Source organism: Anguilla rostrata, chromosome 2 (genome assembly GCF_018555375.3).
Source record: "Anguilla rostrata isolate EN2019 chromosome 2, ASM1855537v3, whole genome shotgun sequence".
Taxonomy (NCBI): Eukaryota; Metazoa; Chordata; class Actinopteri; order Anguilliformes; family Anguillidae; genus Anguilla; species Anguilla rostrata.
In genome coordinates this window covers 64,179,693-64,200,845 of record NC_057934.1, presented here as the reverse complement: position 1 = coordinate 64,200,845, position 21,153 = coordinate 64,179,693, and the positions used below count along the sequence as shown (strand labels likewise).

General features: G+C 52.8%; 1 protein-coding gene across 1 annotated transcript; it reads right to left on the bottom strand.

Moving 5' to 3' along the window:
* Positions 1–144: 144 nt before the first annotated feature.
* On the bottom strand, positions 145–20,766 carry tnrc6ba (trinucleotide repeat containing adaptor 6Ba). The gene is given in 23 exon segments (XM_064323855.1): positions 145–3,705; positions 4,067–4,206; positions 4,691–4,758; positions 5,183–5,398; positions 5,959–6,051; positions 6,432–6,572; positions 7,131–7,298; positions 7,681–7,842; positions 7,935–8,139; positions 8,277–8,405; positions 8,732–8,884; positions 10,241–10,375; positions 11,776–11,988; positions 12,095–12,169; positions 12,543–12,730; positions 12,871–13,026; positions 13,292–14,002; positions 14,005–14,037; positions 14,040–16,247; positions 17,296–17,655; positions 18,019–18,040; positions 18,451–18,538; positions 20,477–20,766. Coding segments are annotated over 22 exon segments (6,234 nt in total). The 5' UTR covers positions 18,508–18,538; positions 20,477–20,766; the 3' UTR covers positions 145–3,104.
* Between the last annotated feature and the right edge of the window lie 387 nt (positions 20,767–21,153).

The following is a 21,153-nucleotide window of genomic DNA, read 5'->3' as shown; positions in this document are numbered from 1 at the left end:
GACAGACACCAGCGTGTATGCAGCCGATACAAAATTAACATACTGAAGTACTTGGAGAAACAAAGGCGAAAAACACATATATGAGCGAGTATGAACACTACCAAAGCGTCAGAGGATGTGAATAATGTCAACATGAGTCTTCAATGAAAACAAGCTCTTTATTTAAGATTTGGAATGGGGAGACTGGGGTCTGCACTGCACTCCCATCCTCACCCCCCAAAGTATTCATTTTGTTTACATTACATTGTACATATATAATTACACAGCCTTGACAAAAATGTCCCTCAGTTTAATAAAAAAAAAATTAAGCCTCACACACTGAGGAGAAACTCCAGTAGTTACTTTAGTATGTTGTCCGTGTGTATATTTATGCAACTGTAAACTAATCCCTGACAAGCAAAACAAAACAAAAAAACAGCTTAATGGAAATAAAATGTAGAAAATGTCGTAAATGTCAATATCAAAAACTGAAGTTCGGCCAATAAGTTCCAGCTGTTAGAAATGTAAAGCTAGGCAGGCCCATCTCCTGTACAAGCTTCAGTTCCACGCTATACTACCCCAGCCCCACTCCATTCCAGCAGCTCTGAGTTGCAGGGCCCTGTCACTTGCAGTGCTCGTCAGGCCCAGCTCATCTCCTGAGTGAATGGAATGGAGAGTGGAAACTGGTTGTTTAACACAGTCGCGCAGCCAACGCCACGAACCAGAAGAGCTTGCGGCTGCCTAAACCTGATTATTACAGTACAGAGTGTCTTGGTTAGTGCACTGTAAATGCTGACCACAGCAAAAAATGTACCATCTTTCAGACTCAACACTTGAAACCATGGTCCCCAGTACTGTTCCGGGGGGGGGGGAGGGGACAAGAGGGGAGGGGAGGGGAGAGGAGGGAAGCAACAGTGGACTTCGGGTTACATCCAAAGTTGTGATGGACAGAATGAACACATTCTGCGCTTCGCAGAACCAGCAAGCGGCCCTTCTCAACACAGGCTTGAAGCAGGAGAGAGAGAACGGTTAAAACGAGGCAAGATAGTGTACTGTAGCCCACCAGACACTTGAAGGCCGCTGCAGCGAGGAATAAAAACAAAAAAGAAAGAAGAAAGGAGTCCCTGTATCAGTGACTGCGACAAATAACCGAGTCAATGCCTCACTTTGAAGGATGGCGCTAACAATGTTATGGAAATACCAAAATGGGCCATTTTCTACAAAGTGATCTGACACCGTCACTGACCCTTTAGTAGTGTATGTGTACATAGGCAGTGCTAGAATCCCCTCCACCAAAGTCCTGGTACGAACTGTCAAGAAATGGTAAGGGGACGAGGGGGGGGTAAATCAGCCGTGGCTCATCAGATATAAAATACCTCCGGGGCAAAGGTCAAATATAGAATGTGGAAACAGTTTTGAATGGTGATAAAGCATAGGACAAATTGGACAGGCAAGAAAGACGAGGGTCAAGTATGTAAGACGAGAGTCTATACTGTGGCAGCGGACAGACGGCAAGCATAGCCACCAACACGTGTGCAAGAGTGGCAAGTCTGTGCGGGGCGGGGAGTAGGGGGTAGGGGATATGGGGTGCACCTCTGAAAATGAACAGAAAACTGCTTTAATCGCAAAACACAAATCCTGTTAACATCTAATGCAACATAACAATCACAACATAGAATTCAACCTTTATTATCCTTCTTGTTCTCATCTTTTTAAATTAATGTCTTTTCCTCTAAAATCTTAAACAAAAAAAAAAACAAAAAAAAAACTGAACAGGAGTGTTAAAGCCTGTCTTAATTTAAAACATGAAACATCAACAATAAAATAAAACATCGTAACTTTTTTTTAGGTGTTTGTAAGCACCCGTCCAGCTCAACTTGGTGTGATAGATTTGGCATCTCTCTCTACATGTATGCCCTCGGTTGAATCTTTAAAAACAATCTTTTATTATTGCAATGCAGAAGATATACAGAACAAAAACAAAAAAGGCTGATAAAAACAAATTCTCTTAAAAGTAAAAGAAAATATTAATTAGTGCCAATGTTCTTAAACATGCATACGACACACATACTTTGAACGCACTTTCAGAGCGCACACCATCCGAAACCTGCTATACGCTACCTCACACACTCATTCACCTCCTTAAGCAAAACAGATACGAAGTAACACACACCTCACGTATGAACGGCTAATCTCCGTCTCGCCTCCTCCCCTGCACATACACACTCCAATTTGACTTCCTCCTTACTAAGCCTCTCATCGGCATGGAAACACGAGGACGCCTCAGTACAACCGAATAACTGTAGTCATAACAACAATGAACTCGATTTGGGGCGGGGGGTGAAACACAAAAGAAAATGAGGTCAGCGTTTGAAGGAAAAATACATTTCTGGATTCCACTGTCCCAAACAAAAAAATCTAGGTATTAAGATGCAGTTCGCTTGTCGTATGCGGGAGCGGTGTGCGCGTGTGGAGGTGTGTGTCTGATTCCCCTCTGTCTGCAGGAGCTGTAACAGGCGGATCACGTGCTGCACGCTGCCTGTCTTCAGGCAGGGCGCCCGCGTGATGCGCACCGCGTGTTTTTACAGTGCGAGCCCAAGTGTAAATGTCTCTATCGGTCTGCTTGTTTTTTCTTTTTTTTCAGCATTTCTGCCCTATGCAAGTCATGCCACCCAGCTGAGCGCCGTCTTTGATTCTGATTGGCTTTTTCTTTCTTTCATTCAAGTCTTGCTGTTGAAATCTTCATTTAAGGGAAAGGTTGCTTGTGTGTGTGCGTGTGTGTGTGCAGGTGTGTGTGTGTGTGTGTGCATTTCACCATCTGCACAGCTGTAAAAGTATGTCTGCGTTTATGAAATGTGTGTCAGGGCATGTGAGTGCATGTTGCTGCATTTGCATTATTGTGTACCGGTGTTGTATCAGCATACCATACATCTTCATGCGCAAGTAGGTCAGTCCGTGAGCGACAGTGAGTGTAGTTGTTGGGTGTCTGTCAGTGAGTGTAGTTCTTGTGTATCTGTTAGAGAGTGTAGTTCTTGTGTGCCGGTCAGTGATTGTAGTTTTTGTGTGCCTGTCAGTGATTGTAGTTCTTGTGTGCCTATCAGTGAGTGTAGTTGTGTGCCTGTCAGTCAGATTGAGTCGGTTCCCCCACCTAGCAGGTCCCCAGGTAGCAGTGCTGCAGGGCTGCCCATCTGGTGCCTGTCCTCCATGGTGGGGGCTCCCCACAGGCTGCTGCTGGGGTACCCCGGGGTCATTGCACCCCACAGCCCCTGCCGGCCAGGCTCCACACCCCCTGTACCTCCACTCACTCCTCCTCCCCCAGCTCCGTTGCTGCTCCACTGGGCAAAAATACTCAGCCCTGGTCCTTGGGCCGAGGAGGGGTCCGGAGAGCTGCCCGAACTGTCCAAGCTCTGCCAGCCGGAGGCGGAAGGCCCCACGCTTCCTATGCTAGCCCCCGCCCCGCCGCCGTTTCCTCCGCCCGCCGTTCCTCCTCCGCCCGCCGCTCCCGCCGCCCCGGGCGCCCTCTCCCTCTCGCTCCCCGGGGTGCTCCCTCCGCCGCTGGCCCCCACCGCGCCCGTCCCCGAGGGCCCCTGGCCTCCTCCGGACCCGGGGACCGCTCCGCCGCCGCCTCCGCTGCCGCTCCCTCCCGCCTGGGAATGTGCAAAATAGCGAGCGACTTCCTCCTCGCTCACAAACTCTGCCAGGATCGTGGTGTTGCCCAGTACGCACCTGCAAAAAAAAAAACAGCCCATTTCCTCAGTGGGCGGTAGACACAGGCAAAAAAAAAACAATCACCATTGTGTTATCCAGCAAGATACTATGTGTGAATCCCTCTGCGCAGTGGTACTAATATCAGCAGTGGACAGCAACTCCAAAATGTGAACATGAGTATCGACGGGTCAGCTTTTTTCTGAACTTAGTAAAGATCAAGGTCGATGGGGCAGGGGGTGGGGGAAACAAGCTCTCAAAAAGTACCCCCTTCATTTCCTTAGAAACACCCTCACAACCATCAAACAAAAACAGCAGAGTGGCCGGGGGGCCGCGGAAGTGAGGGCGGAGCCGGAGGTCAGAGGTCAGCGCGGTCACTCACATGTGCAGAGCGCTCTGTGCCTTGGCCGCTTCCTGTCGGGAGCTGTAGCAGATGAGGGCGCTGCCCTGGGTCAGGCCGAGGTGAAAGGTCAGCAGGGGGCCGTGCTGCATGCAGATCGTGCGCAGCGTGGAGCCGTCAATCTGCAGCCGGGGACAGCACACGGGAGAAAACGCCTCAGCACGAGCGGCTGACCAGAGACGCACACGCCCCAGGGCGGGAGAGCCACATCCTTTACATCTGTTCTTCCGCCAGCACCTCCTGCATAGCTCATTACTCACCAACCAATCACGTCCACGCAATGCTAAATACAGGTTAATCTACCAATGCTCAAGTAAGGGACAAAGTCGTTTAAGTGCCTGTACACTGTGATTAACAAACCACCTGCTTTGTTTGTAACCGATTCCACTTCAGTATGAATTCTACTTCCCTTTCCTCATCTCCCTCTGCCTTGCTTCTTTACCTGCCGCTGCTGCTCTCTTTCCAGTGCCTTTTCCAGTCAAGTCTAAGCAGACACACACAGACACACAGACGCTCGCTCGCTCTCTCACACACACACACACCCACAAACACCCACACACACCCACACACACCCACACACACCCACACACCCTCTCTTGTTTTCACCTGTGGAGTGAGGTTGCTCAGTACCAGCCAGCAGCTGCCCCGGGCTCCTGCATCGCTCCATGCAGACCCTGCACACAACATCAGATCAGATCACAGCTGTGTACCAGCGCACACATTCAATATGCTTTCAGCTGCAGCTGCGCATCACCATCCCCATCATTTAACATGCTTTCAACTGCAGCTGCGCATCACCATTCACACCATTTAACATGCTTTCAGCTGCAGCTGCGCATCACCATCCCCATCATTTAACAGGCTTTCAACTGCAGCTGCGCATCACCATCCCCACCATTTAACATGCTTTCAGCTGCAGCTGCGCATCACCATCCCCACCATTTAACATGCTTTCAACTGCAGCTGCAGTTCACCATTCACACTGCCGCATGCTTAAGAATGTAAGCCAATGCAGTTTTAACTCTGGGGATAAACTGGTGAGAAATGCCTATGACGCACAGTGAGGATCATGCAGTCGCAGTACAGAACAGCTCATACCTGGCCCGTATCTTGATTCTTGGCTGCCGCCAGACCCTCCCCAACCCCTGGCCAATCGCGGGCCTCCCCCCGCCCAAGAGGAGAGGGGGGGCTGCTTCTGATGTGTAAGTCCAGGAGGTGGGCGTGGCATCTGCGAGCTGTTCCGATTGGCCTTCCAGGGCTTGTTGTGTCCAATGGGATCGGGAGGCCAGCTGGGTTTGTACTCAGTGTACTTTGCTGAAAGAAAATAAATCGCAATTTCTTTTCCATCCGTGAGAGGGGGGAAGATAATCCTGTTAAAACTGAACAGCAGTGCAGTACCAGGGCGATACACCAAAACTGCTTAAAACTGCACTTTGGAAACCCACTCACTCCCTAATCATAATTACCTCTCAGAAACTGCTGTTCTCTTAATAGATTAACACGCTTCTCATTGTTCAGCAGTTAATAAACAGGCTGCAGTTTCTAGGTAGGCAGGGCAGCTTCGGCCCTGTAGCACCTTCTATCAGGACGCTTCTACAGAATGACTTCAGTAAGCGCACAGCTGTATAAAACTGAATGCTTCTGAAAGATAAGCAAATCGAGTTCATTTACTTAAGTAGCTACGATTCCGCAGTTGGCGTGAAACTTCACCTGAAGGCAAATCACGAGACATTTTAAATAACCAGAAACGAGTACATAATTCACACTGTATGTAAAGTGAGCTCGAGCTTCTTTACAAACGGGCAGTGTGAAGCAGAATTGCCGCAGACGTTCTGTTGCTGCAGTGCGCTCTGAGCAGTGGTGAGGTGGTTTACCCGAGGTGTGTGCATTGCTGAGGGGGCTGTCTGAGGCACTGTAGGGCCAGGCACCTGGTGAAGGCAGCAAGGTGTTGAGGGAGGGGTTAGACTCTGGAACGCAGAGAGAGAGGAAGAGACGGCGTGAGATCGACTCGGACACTGGAGCTGCATTCGGAGCGCGGCCTCTTATTTCCCTCTTTCAAAAGTGACCAATAATCATCAATTTCAATTTGACATCCGGGTTGAACAGATACCACGTACAAAAAAATAAAGCTGGACTTTGACATGCTTAGGCAAGGACTCCATTAACTTTGCTCTAAAGATAAGTGCGTCTTACACACAGTCTGGACAGTTTTGCGTACATCCTTAAGCGAAAGACTTTAATGGCTGCAGCCATTAAAGTCTACTTAGGCTGCCGTCTGAGCATGGGGACATTAAGTGGGTGACACAGCACACGTGTTGAGCTTCAGCCAGCAGCAAATGTTCAGTACCTGTGTCTCTCAGTAACTGGTGCTCGGTGTCATTCAGGCCGGACGTCCCAGAGGAGCCCAACACACTGCCTGGGGTCATGTAGGGGTCAGATTCCGGATCAGCACTTTGAATTCCCTTCCAGGGCACTCCGGGCTGGAACTCTGTCACCACGGCAACCACAGATACAACAGTCAACACTGGGCCATTCGTAATGCTATAATTTATGCACTTCAACAACATTAGCATTTTTATTTTTACCGCACATAGACTAGCAAATAAGCTCTGTATAGGGATGTGCATGTCTTTTGTATTCAAAAGACAAAATAACCAAGAGCAGAGAGCCGAGACAGCCTCTACAGGGCAGAGACAGTTGCTACAGAGCCGAGACAGCCGCTACAGAGTGGAGACAGCCGCTACAGTTGCTACAGAGCTGAGACAGCCGCTACAGCCTCTACCGGGCCGAGACAGTCTCTACAGGGCAGAGACAGCCACTACAGAGCTGAGACAGCCACTACAGCCTCTACAGGGCAGAGACAGCCACTACAGAGCTGAGACAGCCACTACAACCTCTACAGGGCAGAGACAGCCGCTACAGAGCTGAGACAGCCGCTACAGAGTGGAGACCGAGCTGGGATTTCGCGCCTGGGCTGATCATCGCGCGCTGTGTGAATGTGCCGCTGTGCTTCGCTGTGTGCTTCAGTGTTGAGGGTGCTATTCACCTGGCGGCCAGCTGGAGGAGCCAGTTTTGGTTCCCATTTTGTTTCCAGGGGTTCGATGCCAGTTATCAGACGGACCCTGAGGGGGGACCCCCAAACCCTCACCCCCCAGCAGCTCGTACTGGGAATAGGGGGAACCTCCCCTCAGCTTCACCGGAGCCGAGATGGGGCCTGAGAGAGAGGAAGAGGAGAGATAAACAACAGAGCGAACACGACACAAATCTCAAACTAAAAGAAGGAAGAGCGAATTCCAGCCAACGGCCCGGATACAGGCCTCTGGGTGTAGGAAAGGTCTGCTAGTGGCTGGAAAGCACTTTGGCGCAACTCCTGTTGATTTAAATGTGCTATACAAATAAAAGTGGCTTGGCTTGACTACAGCAGGAGGCCTGAACAGGGTAGGGTAGGGCAGGGCAGGGCAGGGTAGGGCAGGGTAGGGTAGAGCAGGGTAAGGTAGAGCAGGGTAGGGCAGAGTAGGGTAGGGCAGGGCAGGGCAGGGTAGGGTAGGGTAGGGTAGGGCAGGCAGGCAGGCAAGCAGGCGCGGGGCGTCTCTCACCGTTCTTGTGAAGCACGCTGTCGGGAGGCGAGGGGGCGGGGGAGTGCCCCTCCATAATCCACTTGAAGCGGGACTGCTGGCCCCCGCTGTCCTTCATCGCGCCGGGACCGCCCACCATGGAGCCCATCTCCAACCCCGACAGGTTCACCCCCGAGCCGAACCCTGGGGAGGGACACACACGCAACAGGTTCCCCAAACCGCCACGGCTAGAACAGCAACCGGAGCGAGAGAGGCGGGGCCAGACCGAAACTCACCAGAGTAGCCCCCCTGCGTTTTCGAATGCAGGTCGGCCAGGGTGCCCCCCAGGCCGGGGTGAGACAGGGGATCGGCCATGGTCGGTTTTGGGGGGGCGACCCCTCCCAAGTGAGAGGGGGACAGTTTGGAGCCCCCGCCGCCGCCCCCGCCCCCGCCCTGCTGCTGCTGTCTCTGCTGCTGAAGGACGGCCATGATTCTTGCCAGCTGAGGAGAGAGAGGAGACAGCACACACTGAACCACTGCACTGGGGCAAAACTGAGTTTCACAGGACGGATATACACATATCCACCATCACAGGCCAGTGACACTCTTACTACAGCGCCCCTGTGGAGGATCAGTACCTGCTGGGGGTCTGGCTGCTGTCGTATGTTCTGGGGGAACTTCCTCTGGTTCTGCAGGATCTGCTGCTGCTGCTGCTGCTGCTGCTGCTGGGGCTGCTGCTGCTGCTGCTGCAGGAGAAGCTGGCAGGCCTGAGAGGAGAAGAGCACACACGGGCCAGTCAGAGCTTCAACACACAGCCCCTAACCCACACACACCCAAAAACACACTGCCCCTGTCCCACACCCACACAGACCCCAAATACACAGCCCCTATCCCACTCAGACCCCAAACGCACTGCCCCTGTCCCGCACCTACACAGACCCCAAATACACAAGCTAAGATAATCATGGTGCAGTCCTACATGGGACACTGGAGCCACAACCACGTTCAGGGCATCTGCACCCAACTTCATAATGAAGACTTTGAGTCGGGTTCCCGAACCAGTGCAAAAGCTGCGAACCGGCGGCATATTTACCAGCTGGAATTGGATGTGAGGAGGATAAATGCTGCTGAGCATGGCGATGTGCTGGGGAGAGAGCTGAGGTGGGAACACCCCCCCTGCCACCCCTCCCACTCCCCCCACACTGCTGCTGGGAGGGGGCATCTGCTTCAGCATGGAGCTCGGCAGCTGCAACACGAGAGAGCATCTGCATTACGCTGCATGTACACAACACTGCACTGCATTTACACAACACTGCACTGCATTTACACAACACTGCACTGCCTTTACACAACCTGCACTGCATTTACACAACACTGCCTTTACACAACACTGCATTTACACAACACTGCCTTTACACAACCTGCCCTGCATTTACACAACACTGCACGGCATTTACACAACCTGCACTGCATTTACACAACACTGCACTGCATTTACACAACCTGCCCTGCATTTACACAACACTGCACGGCATTTACACAACCTGCACTGCATTTACACAACACTGCACTGCATTTACACAATACTGCACTGCAGTTACACAACACTGCACTGCAGTTACACAACCTGCACTGCCTTTACACAGCACTGCCTTTACACAACCTGCACTGCATTTACACAACACTGCACTGCATTTACACAACCTGCACTGCCTTTACACAACACTGCACTGCCTTTACACAACCTGCACTGCATTTACACAACACTGCACTGCATTCACACAACACTGCCTTTACACAACACTGCACTGCATTTACACAACCTGCACTGCCTTTACACAACACTGCACTGCATTTACACAACACTGCACTGCATTTATGCAACACTGCTCTGCATATTTACAAACACACACTGCATTTACATAACACTGCCCTGAATGTTTACAAACACACACTGCATTTATGCAACACTGCACAGTGTGTTTACACACACACACACACACTGCTGTGTGTTTACACACACACACACACACTGCATTTACACAACACTGCTCTGTATGACAACAAACACACTTCATTTACACAACACTGCTCTGTGTGTTTACACACATACACACACTGCTCTGTGTGTTTACAAACACACTGCAGTTACACAACATTGCCTTACACGGCATTAATATCACACTGCTTAGCATACTTCACATTAAACATGCCAAAGATTGACATAATGCACATTTATTACAAATCAATTAGTAACTTAATGCAGTTAGTTGATTATAGTACTTAAAACCCACAGGCTGTTATGTTTCCAGGACAGACGATTCAATCACTTCACTAAACAACTCACAAAATCCCCAGAGAATAGGAGTCATGAAAATACTATATATGGCATTGATGGGCCACTACACTACAGGGAGATGGCTCCATCTGCTGGATGTAAATAAAGTGACAGTCCGGAAAATTCACATCCAATCCACCAACAGCTGACATCTATAGTCATTTAACTCCTCTAATGAGTTCTCATTTAAAAAGGACTGTTGCGACTCTCTGTGTTGGTGAGCAAAGAGAGGGAAGGAATTGGAACATCTGCGGTAGTAAGTACCTGAGGTGACAGGAACTGATGAGGCACTTGCGCTCGTATCCCTGGGGATGGGTTAATGGGCGGCACACCAGGCTGGTGCACCCCTCGAGACTGGGCCATCCCACCACTTCCACCAAACACACTGTGACCACCCGTCTGACGGGAGAACAAGAGAGAGAGAGACGGGAGGATTTAAACGCAGGTGCGTCTAAACATCTAAGGAAGGGATCCTCAAACAGCACGGTTCATCTTCACTCCTCCCCCTCCAATCGGGGCCCGATTTCAACCTGACGCACCGGCTGCGTGTAAATCTCTGGCCAATCAGTGGCATTATTGGTCTACTGACTACCAGGCAGAAGAGAACACCAGCAGTGCTGCAGAACTTTCAGGGCCAGATTCGAGTTCCCCTGATCTAAGAACACAATGAGAACACAGAGGGAAAGGGATGGTGAATCGGGCTGGAGTCGCAGCGCCCTGTGGATGACTGATTGGGGAGGAAGGAAATCGGAAAGGGGAAGAGATGGGACGCTTGAGTAAGACGCGCTGATGGAGGGACGGAGCTCGAAAGACCGAGGGTACATTTACACTGCAGGTCTCGATCCCCAGTTTTTGCCTACATCCAATTTTTTTGACCGTCTGTTTATATTTCCTTTTTAAAGTGACCCATATCCGATACCTATGTTTACACAGTTCATACTTTAAACAACCCACATGCGTACAGGAGGGTTTGGTTATCGAAATATGAAAGTAAACAACCACACCATCAACGGCCATATTGCCATCTACAATGGACACAATACAAGACAGAAAAAACATCTCAAGCCGTTGCTTTTTGGAGTATCTTAGGTCCGCAACAAAAATTGTGTACTTCGGCCTACACCGACTCTTTGCCCCACATACTTAACGTACATTGTTTTCTCTATTTTTTGTACACATTTTTAAAATATTCTCTTTAAAGTCACACACACTGCATCACACAGCAAGGTCTTAAAGAATGCTAAGCACGGGTGAAATGTGTTTCAGCATGCACAATTATTTTCTGCCCTCCCAGCTATGCAAGAAGACATCAGCGGGATTTCCACGCACGGCACTTTGAAAGTTAGACATTACGATCCGCATGTATATAAACTTCCCCCTAGGCAGTACGACGGTACGAATTTGGAAGACAGGCCTCCCTCCCGGAGGTAGGGTGGGGCGGTTAATCGGCCACGACCAGGGCTCAAAGCCAGCGGGCGGAGAAAATAAAGCACGAGTCCCATCCTCCCCAAGCCTCCCATCCTGACTGGTTAAAGGCAAGGTCAGCTGATCACAGCGGCAGCCAATTGGATCAGAGGGGCCACGTAAGGGGAGAGCTAAGGCCAAAAGGAGGACACAGGCAGTGCAGGGAGTCGAGAAAAGAAACGAAAGAGAAACAGAAAAAAAATGGGATGGAAGTATGTGAGAGGGGGAAAAAACAAAACAGAAGGGCGGTATCGGGAGTGCGGTGAGTTTGACACAGAGAAACAGCCAATCGCACGTTCTGAAACCCTGCGAAGGTTCTGCGCTCTGAGCAGTACCTTGTCATAGTAAGGACCAGGCTCGCCTGGCCCCACTTCTTTGGAACTGGGCGAACGGAAGACTGTTCCCCCTCCTCCTGCTCCGCCTCTCCCGCCCTTGCGTATCTCTCCGTTGTAGTCGCTCAAGCTCATCCCTCGCTTCTCTCCCTCCAGCTTCTTGTCCTGGGGGGGGCCCGGGGCCAGGTCCAAGGGCCGCCCGCTGGGGTCCTCGCCCTGGCAACGACAGGTCTCATCAGTGCCGCTGCTCGCGGTGACGGACAGGCACAGCACACACTGACGCCGCCCACACTGACCCCACCCACACTGACGCGACACTCACCAGGAGCCCCATGTTTGAGAACTGTCTGGTCATGGGGTTCATCCAGGAGTCCCCGCCGCCGCCCTTCAGGGCACCCTGAGAAACGCACACAAACACGACCAGGGAGCCACGATCAGGCACAGCCAGCCACCAGCCACCAGCCAGCAGAACCTGCCCTCACACCGACACAAACTAGCCAACGAGAACATGCATATGCATGCAGTAATGGACGCAAACATACACACACTCGCACACGCACACACACACACACACACACACACACAGGAGCACATGCGCGCTCACACACACACACACACGCACACAGGAGCACATGCGCGCACACACACACAGGAGCACAAGCACATGCACACACACAGCGCGCACACACACACACGCACAACACATGCACGCACATATACACACACACACGCTCACTTGCACACTCGCATACACGTGCGCACTGGCGTACCTTGCTGCTGCCCTTCTTGGCCCCGTGGCCCTGCCCCCAGCCCCCGGAGTTGTAGGAGGAGCTGCTACCCTGGGACCCCGCACTGCTCCACACGCCGGTCCCCTCCTCTTCCTCCTCCCAGCTGGAGTGGCGGGACGCACTGACAGAGCCCTCGCCCTCGCCCCAGCCCTCTTGCATAGACTTTGAGCCTGCGGACACCGCAATGAGACGGGCTCAGCACGACAAACACACACACACACACACACACACACTTACACGGGGAGGGGCGCATCGCTCCCCCGCCAAAACCAACACGCATCCGCCTGGGAGAATACTTTCGCGCTCTTACCAGATTTGATTGGGTTGGGGGAGAGGTTCCCCCAGCCTGAGGCCTTCCCAGAATCCTCCGGGTCACCCCAGCTGCTGTGTGCTTCGGTGGGCTTCCCCCAGGCGGCCGTGCCGTTGTCCACGGAGGGGCTGGAGGGGGGACCGCCGCCTCCCCAAACTGCAGCCAAACGCCAGCGATTCAGGGCAGAGGAGAGGAACGGCGTCAGGGGCTTGATCTGAGTCTGTTCACCGCCCTCGCGCCACTCACTTCCATTCATCAGAGACTACGCGCACTTCCTGTTCATCTTCGCTAGCTTCCTTCAGTTACATTCTATTATAACCGGACTTCTAAAACACAACCACTTGTATAACCAGAATCACAAAAAACACAGACACGCACACACACAGCTTAAGAAATAATCCCATCGTATTCCATTTCTTACCCATTCCAGAGGCCTTGGCAGGCATATGTCCAGGGTTCATGTCCCTGTTGCCGGGGGGAACGTGCTGATGGGCAGGCCTTCCCGGCGGCTGCTGTTGCTGCTGCTGGGCGGGGCCAGGGCCAGGGCCCTGCTGCTGCTTCTGCTGCGGCGGCTGAGCCGGAGGCTGGGGCTGGGCGTGCAGTGGCGGCGGCTGCCCAGCGGGGGCGCCGTTCTTGTCCCACAGGTTGACACTCTTGTAGTTGTAGTGGTTGGGGTCGCCCCAGGCGGAGGTCCCGTCGTCGATCTCCATCTTTCGGCTGATGGACTGCGGCGACGGCTCCTCCCAGCCGCTGGGCTCCGGGCCTTCGGTGGGGCCGCTGGGCAGGCGAGGTGCGGGCCCCGGGGCCCAGCCTGAGCTTTGGTTCTGATTGTGGGAGACGAGACCCGCGGGTTTACCCCAGCCGCCCTGCAGGGGCGCCGGCTCCACTGGCTGGGGCTGCGGCGGCTGCTGCCCGGGCGTCTTCATCATGGCCGACTGGCTGTTTGGTATCTGTGACTGGTGCCCTTTACCCCCCCAACCCTGGTGAGATTTGCCCCCCGCGTCCCCCCCTGCCCCGCCCCCTCCCCAGCCTCTCCGGGGCGTGGCCTCGTCCCAGCTGCCCCACGTTCCCACCTCGGCATCCCCGCCAGCACCCCTCCCTCCCCCACCCCCACCCCCCCCCCCTTTCCTTCCCCCCAGCCCCCGCTTCCTGACTTTGATTCCCGTCTCCCCAGTCCCCGCCCCCCTCCTCCTCCTCCTCCTCCTCCCCTCCTCTCTGACCCCAGCCTCCTCCATCCCTCCCCACCTCCTTCCAGCCTCCCATCCCTTTCTCCTCCTGACCTCCCCAGCCACTGCTGCCGCCTCCAGCCGGGGTACCCTGTTGACCGAAATCTCCCCACCCTCCTCCTCCTCCTCCTCCTCCCCCTCCTCCCCCTCCTCCGCCTCCTCCTCTGTTCTCCCTCCAGTCCTGGCCCTCGCTGCCCCAGCCTTTCCCTTGGCTTTCGGGCGGACTGCTCCGGCCCCACCCCCCGGCGCTCTTCCCCTGGGGGCCGGCGGGGTTTCCTCCGGGCTGCGGGGCCCCTGGGGCGCGTGCGGTGGGGCCGGAGGGGGCGGGGCCTCGGGTGGACAGAGAGGCGGTGCTGTTGTTGCTGCTGCTGCCGCTGCCGCTGTCCCAGCCTTCGCCCACCGCTGCGCTCGAGCTCAGGCCCGCCTTCGGGCCGCCGCCGGGGAGGGGGGAAGGCGCCGACGCATCGCTAGTTGTCGGGCTGGCGGCGGCGGCAGAGTATGGAGGAGCGAGGCCCGCGGTGTTGGGCGCCGCGGAGGGGCCGCCGCCCCCGCCGCTCCCGCCAACCTCCAGGTCCCAGGCCACGTTCTGCCGGATTTGGGTCTGGCCCCAGCCGGTGTTGGACAGCACGCGGGGGTCCAGGTCGGTCCGGCTGAGCAGGTTCTGTAAGGCCGCTTCGGGGTTGGGGGGGATGTGGACGCGGTGGTGGCCGTGGCCGTGGTGCTGATTGTGGGCGCCGCTCCCGGCCCGGGAGTGTCCGCCGCCGCTGGACGACGAGGTCCCGCCCTTCCCCTGGGCCCCCCACTCGCCCGTCTCCCCCGCACCCCCGTCTCCCGCACCCTTCTGATTGTCCCAAGCTCTTGTCATAGAAGCTGAATTTGGGGAGGAGGAGGTGGGAGGGTTCCCTACGCTGCCCTCGCTGCTGCTGCTGGTGCTGCTGCAGCCGCCTCCCCCTACCGGATTGTTCGGCCCCGCCCCCCCGCCCGCGCTCTTACCCCACTCGCCGACTGAAAGCTCCGCCCCGCCGGCCCCGCCCCACGCTCCCTGAGATACCCCGGGGGCCTTACTGCCGCCCCCATTTCCTGCGCCCCAGGCTTTCCCCCCCGCCCCCTTCCCCTCCTGACCTCCGTACGCCCACGAACCCCCTCCCTCCCCAGAGGCCACGCCCGCTCCCGCTGTGCCCTCCCACGGGTCAGTCCTCGGGGAGACCGCTTTGGGCTCGGAGGAGAAGGGCTGGGCTCTCCACGAGGAGGAGGAAGCTGTAGAGGAGGAAGAGGAGGTTGGGCCGTCGCCTCCTCCGCTCGTCCCGCACTCTGGCTCCTCCTCGGCCACCGCCCCCGCTTTTTTTGGTCCTGTTCCTGGCTCAGGCCCCGCCCCGGGCCACTCCCCGCAGAGGCTCTCCCTCTCCCTGGCTTGCATTTGGTGAAGGTGCTGATGACCGGCGGGATTGGCAGATGGGGAGGGATGATTGAGGGAGGGGTTGGCGGACAGAAGCAACGGGTTGGGCATGGGAGGGGGGGTGGCGCTGTCGGCCCTGGCCGCGCCCGTCCCGGCTGTCCCATCCTGCACCAGGGCGGGCCAGGCAGAAGGGTTGGCGCTGGGGTTGAAGTTGGCACCAGGGATCCCTCCGCTGCCAGCGACGGAACCGTCCGGAGTGCCGGGGAGGGGGCCGGCTTTGGATTTGGAAGGGGCGGGGGCCACGGCCGCGCCCCCCCCGCCACTGGCCTGGGAGGAGGAGCCCCACACGCCGCTGCCGGGCTGCGTACATTCGTTGGGCGAGCAGGAGGAAGAGGGCGGGGAGGGGCTGCCGGAACCGCCCCCTTTCCCCGCCCCCGCTCCCGCCCCCACCACCTTCTGCTGCTGCTGGAGCTGCCTGTCGCTCCATGAGGCACTGCTGCTCAGGGTCCCACCCGCCGCGTCCCCCGCCCCGGCCCCAGCCCCCGCCCCCGCCGCGATGCTGGGCCACTCCTCCAGGTCAGACCCGTCCACTATCACCTTCTCCCAGCCCTGAGAGGGGGGCTGGCTGCCAGAGCTCGCCCCCCACGTGGAATTTGCATAATTTGAAGAAGTAGTAGTAGAAGAAGCAGCGACTGATGAGGAGGAGGAGTGGGGCAGTGAGGGGACGGCCGAACCCAGGGCCCCAGGACTGGAATCTGCACAGGGACAAACGCAAAGACCTCAGCACAGTCAGCCCAGCACTGCGTTCACCAAGGCCCTGCCACGGCCTCGTCACTGGCACCCAATTCCACGAGATCGCAAAGCGGCGTTCCAGAAACACTGGTTCCAAAACACCTCCTCAGAGACGCCCAGCCAGATCCAGGTGACACGCACCTGACGTTTCGAATCAGGGGCTGGATTAGTTGTATCAGGTGCGCTTGAGGTGGAACACGTCGAATACCTGGATCCAGCTGGGGGGGGGTCACTGAGGAGAGGTTTTGGGAACCACTGTTCTAGAACATGCTTTCAGATAATCGCATCACAAGGCCTATTCTGGAAGAGCTCAATGATTTGCTGTTGGACACCAAACACCCTTTTTTGTACAAGGCAGCAACAGAGCCTATGGCAGTGTGTGTGCACACCGGCCTTCTGAGAACACCGCCTCTTCTCTACTTTCCTCTCAGTCTTTTAGCAATTACATAAAGCGTGCCCACAGGGCGGCCTGCTAGACGTACTCCTGACGCACATTATCAGCATGTGGTGCAGCAGTTTGATCAAACCGACTCATCGCACGATCAACTCATTACATTACATTACAGGCATTTAGCAGACGCTCTTATCCAGAGCGACGTACAACAAGTGCATCAGTTCAAGGTGCAGAGGTGAACTAGGCAAAGCTCTGGCATCCCAGCGCAAGCTACCGTAAAACAGTCTCTTCCAAAACGGTACACTGTCCGGAATTTGGACGCAACACAATTCACATCACCCAGATCCATTTGCCGCCTATGGGCATTACACAAGAACATTCAGATCGCGGGAAAATTCAGTGGAGGCTCAGAGTCAATACAACTGAGCACAGGAGGACTGCTTTCCTAGCAAGGATGCAAAGAACAGCACTGAAACGGTTAAGCTTCTTTAGTGAAGCTAAACCAGACACCGACAGTGTCCACAGAATCCACATGCACACACTAATGGGCGCTCCCTTCAGATTTGATGGGCGCGCGTACGTCCCCCCTCTGTAGCTCCCCCTGGCTGTGCACTGACCTGAGGCAGCAGCTGCTGTGGCGCCGGGGGCGTCCCCCTGCGGGAGAGGGGTGCCTCCCCCGCCCCCGCCCAGCAGCATGCAGGACAGCGGCGGCTGGCCCCTCTTCAGTAGCACTTTGTGGTCCTGCTGGCAGCGGAATCGCGGGGGCACTTCGCGGGGCATGTAGCGCTGGGGGACCGGGGCGCCGGAGGGGGGCTGTCCGTTGGCCACCGCCGGCCGCTTAGCATTGTTCCCGCCCTGAGGGGGGGCCCCAGCAGCCGCGGTGGCAGGGGAGGGGGAGGGGGCAGGGCCAGGGTTGGGGGACGCAGAGCTGGGGGTGGCCGGAGACTGGGAGGACGTAGGCTTGGTCAATTCTGGCACTGCGAAAACAAACAGGACGCAAACTGTAACTCTCTCTGGCTCAGCTTACCCTGAGATCTGCATTAGCGCTTCACAGGAACACGCTGTCCAGTGACACCGTCTGAGAGACGTCTGTCAATCCCTTGCAAATGTTACATGTTGTCATGAGAGGAACAGACATGGAGCCAACGCTACCAACAGATAACCTACCACAAACTTTTATTCAGGTTGCGGACAGATGCAGAAATTTACACATGCTACTGCAGAAATCAAATCTGCATGAACAATTTTAAAAAGGGCACAGTTTTTATATCCAAGAACAGAAGGCAAATTTTGCAACTGAGTAAATTATGAGAGAGAAGCATGCACAGACAACTGCTTACCTTTGTTTTTTTGTTCTGCGACCTGAAATGATATGCCAGATGGTCAGTTGCCAGAAACAAGTACGAAAACAGTCAACAGTCAAATACACAGAAAACACTCAAAAAGACAAAAGCAGGTATGTGCTGCTTTAAAGATGAGTACACATTTTACCCTTCTCTTATCCACCCTCCTCAGAATAGTCTAGTACAGCAGAGACTGACATGACGGCTCAATGGAGTGCAAGTTTGCCAGTGTGTGTTTTTTTTTATTGGGGTGGGGGGGGGGGGGGGGTTGAACCAATGGACCCACCAATTGCAGGTTAAACAGGTGAAAATTAATAGCTCCAGTACCAACAGAGCATTTAAATGTCAAATGCAAGCAGCATCAATAAAGATGTCCTTCACTGCTGCAATGGAAATCAATATGCAAGAACAACTCAATGTCCACGTTACCTTCTGGGAATTCTCCCTTTTCCTTTTTTCTTCTTTCTTCCTTTTCTTGTCTTCCATGAACTGCTGTTCCCTTTCCTGATACGCCTTTCTGAAATTTATTGAGGGACAGGCAGAGAAAATAAGGTCAAAAGCCCGGCAGTACCTGGAAAACTTGCAGGATGACCTTAAACGAGACAGATCATATCTTGGGAATCAGTGTAACTACCCCTACCATAGAATTCATTCGTACAGATTTCCACGTTTTTCAAAGGTAAAATAGATCAAGAAGGTAGAGCACTGGCTCAGTGCTCTGAGCTCTAGGCTAAATTCATAAGCCTAGGCACTGAGGACACCTCTCGGAATTTAAGTGTAGGATGCGTGTCATTACGTGCTCTAATTACATTTCTTCTCTTAAATTATGCTTATGCGCGTGCACCGTTTTAAATGTTTGAGGATAAACGATGCAGTGTTGAATGCGATCCCCCGAGCTTTAAAATAATCGAAACTAAGTAACAATTGCAGCAAAAAGCAGGATTAAAAACGTGATCAAATAAATGAGTTAAAAAATACTCATTCTAAAGATCACAATTATGGCTCCCAAATGTACATGACTTTAGGTACATATAACGGAGAACTTGATTCGCTCTTCGCTCATACGCACTCAACAGACACACATTCGGTTATCCAAGTTGCACACTACAACACTGAATATAACGTGATAGGTCTGAAGCTTATTCCGCAAGATGCGGACGTTTAACATGCTCAGTCACAAACTAGCAGGCTAATGTTGGTCGCACAGTTACTGTTAAACTTGTTAGCTAGCTAAAAGTTAATCCAGGAGTAAATCCTGTTAGCTATCTAGCTAGTTATTGGCTTGCTGTAATTCTCGGCGCAGCACTGTGCTGCAGTACGTTATCTGGCTAACGACGCCAGTAAACCAATCCCATCGTCTGCAATGCTGTAAAATACTTGGACCTTACTTTGACATACAATCACGTCGATATAGCCAAATGTGCCGCATGTTATACATCCATACACAGGGTGTGAGATTTTGTTATAGACCGTGACTATCCAACTAGCTTTCTGGATTTTAATTCAATCCGACCTCCAGCAACTCGGCCCTCTCCATAACAATGTCCTGAAAGCCTCGGGTCGGAGTAGCAGTCGCATTCGAGGGCCTAGGCACTCCAGTGAGTGCGGCTTACTAGACGTCTAACCATATTTACAGCTCACTACATTGGCTATCGTCTGCCCAACACACACATCTCTCTTATTCTGCTGATTTCGATCGAATAAACGTTTACGGTCTATGAAGTAAAACATTGCACGCATTTAGCTGGTTAGAAGTGAATGTTTAGCAGGGTAAAACTAAACTGGTAGTCTACTGGCTACGTTATGTACAGCCAACGTTAGCTACGCACCAACCCATTTGATGAGCTCTCTAGAAATTAATCATATGTTATGTACCTAGTCAGACAGCCAACTAACCAGAAAGAAATATGTAATGCAGAAATATGTAATGCATGCCAGAGGTGCACACATTACCTAACTCGGTTATCTAGCAAACGTTAGCAAATGTATGTTGATACGGTAAAGCTAGCTAGCGTCAGTCTAGCTGTGTTTGCACGTAAACTACATACAATACGTAACGCGTTAGCTACCACCGGAACACTTGATCACTGTAATTCACATACTTCATATAATACAATTTGATATGATTTGCTTGTTGTCCAACATCAAATACTATACGTTATCATAGCCATGAAAACAATCGAGTACACATTTTAAAATAAGCATCAACATAGTGAGCTACCTAGCTAGCAATCGAGCTATCGAAGTAGCTACCAGCTAGCATGCATTTGCCATTTTGAAAAAGCTGGCTAGCTCGTCTACTATGTCGACGGAACAGTCCGAGCGCCAGAAATAGCCATAAACAATTTAATACACACAAAACTGGATACACTGCGACTAGTTGGCATACGGCAAAAATACCAAAGATTGGTCCATTGCTAGCTTGTTAATTAAATGATTTGATGGAAGTACTCACCTCAGGAATTAGCTAGCTAGCTACATATGAAATAAAGTGCTTCAGTGCGAAATTCTAGGTTTTCGAGGCATTCGAGGCAAAACAGTATACCCCAAAATGCTAATAACTACAGAATGAAGAAAAATACAATTTAAAAACTCTGATTTGTGTATGTTTAAAGATAATGTAAACCAAATTTGCAGAATCTCTTCGTTTTTAAAGCGCTATAAAGTCAGTTGGTTGACGGTCGGCCATTTTGCTGCTCGGTGTATGTGTCTCCCCACCAAGCTAACTCTGCTGGGAGGGAGGGGAGCCAGCGAGGGAGCTTTTTGACCTTCAGTATTAAAGTCTGTATACTGTTAAATTCAGCATCAATAAAATGCTATAGTAAATTATTTAGTTCTATAGATGTGTAGATGTCATCTGATAAGCAATTCTTATCGTAATTGCAATGCACTACACTCATTTCATATGTTTAAAAAGAAAATACCAGTAAAATCATTTATTAATTATTTCACCCTTAAGAAAGGAATGACCATATTTTACTTTGCTTAGAACTCATAATTATATGGTGAAATCTTATGGTGTGACAACTGCTTTACCGAACATTAAGTTAGTCTACATATTCCCATTTCCACGCTTAGTCACATGTACTGCATCCTCATAATCATATCTGTCGACAATTGATTAATAAATAG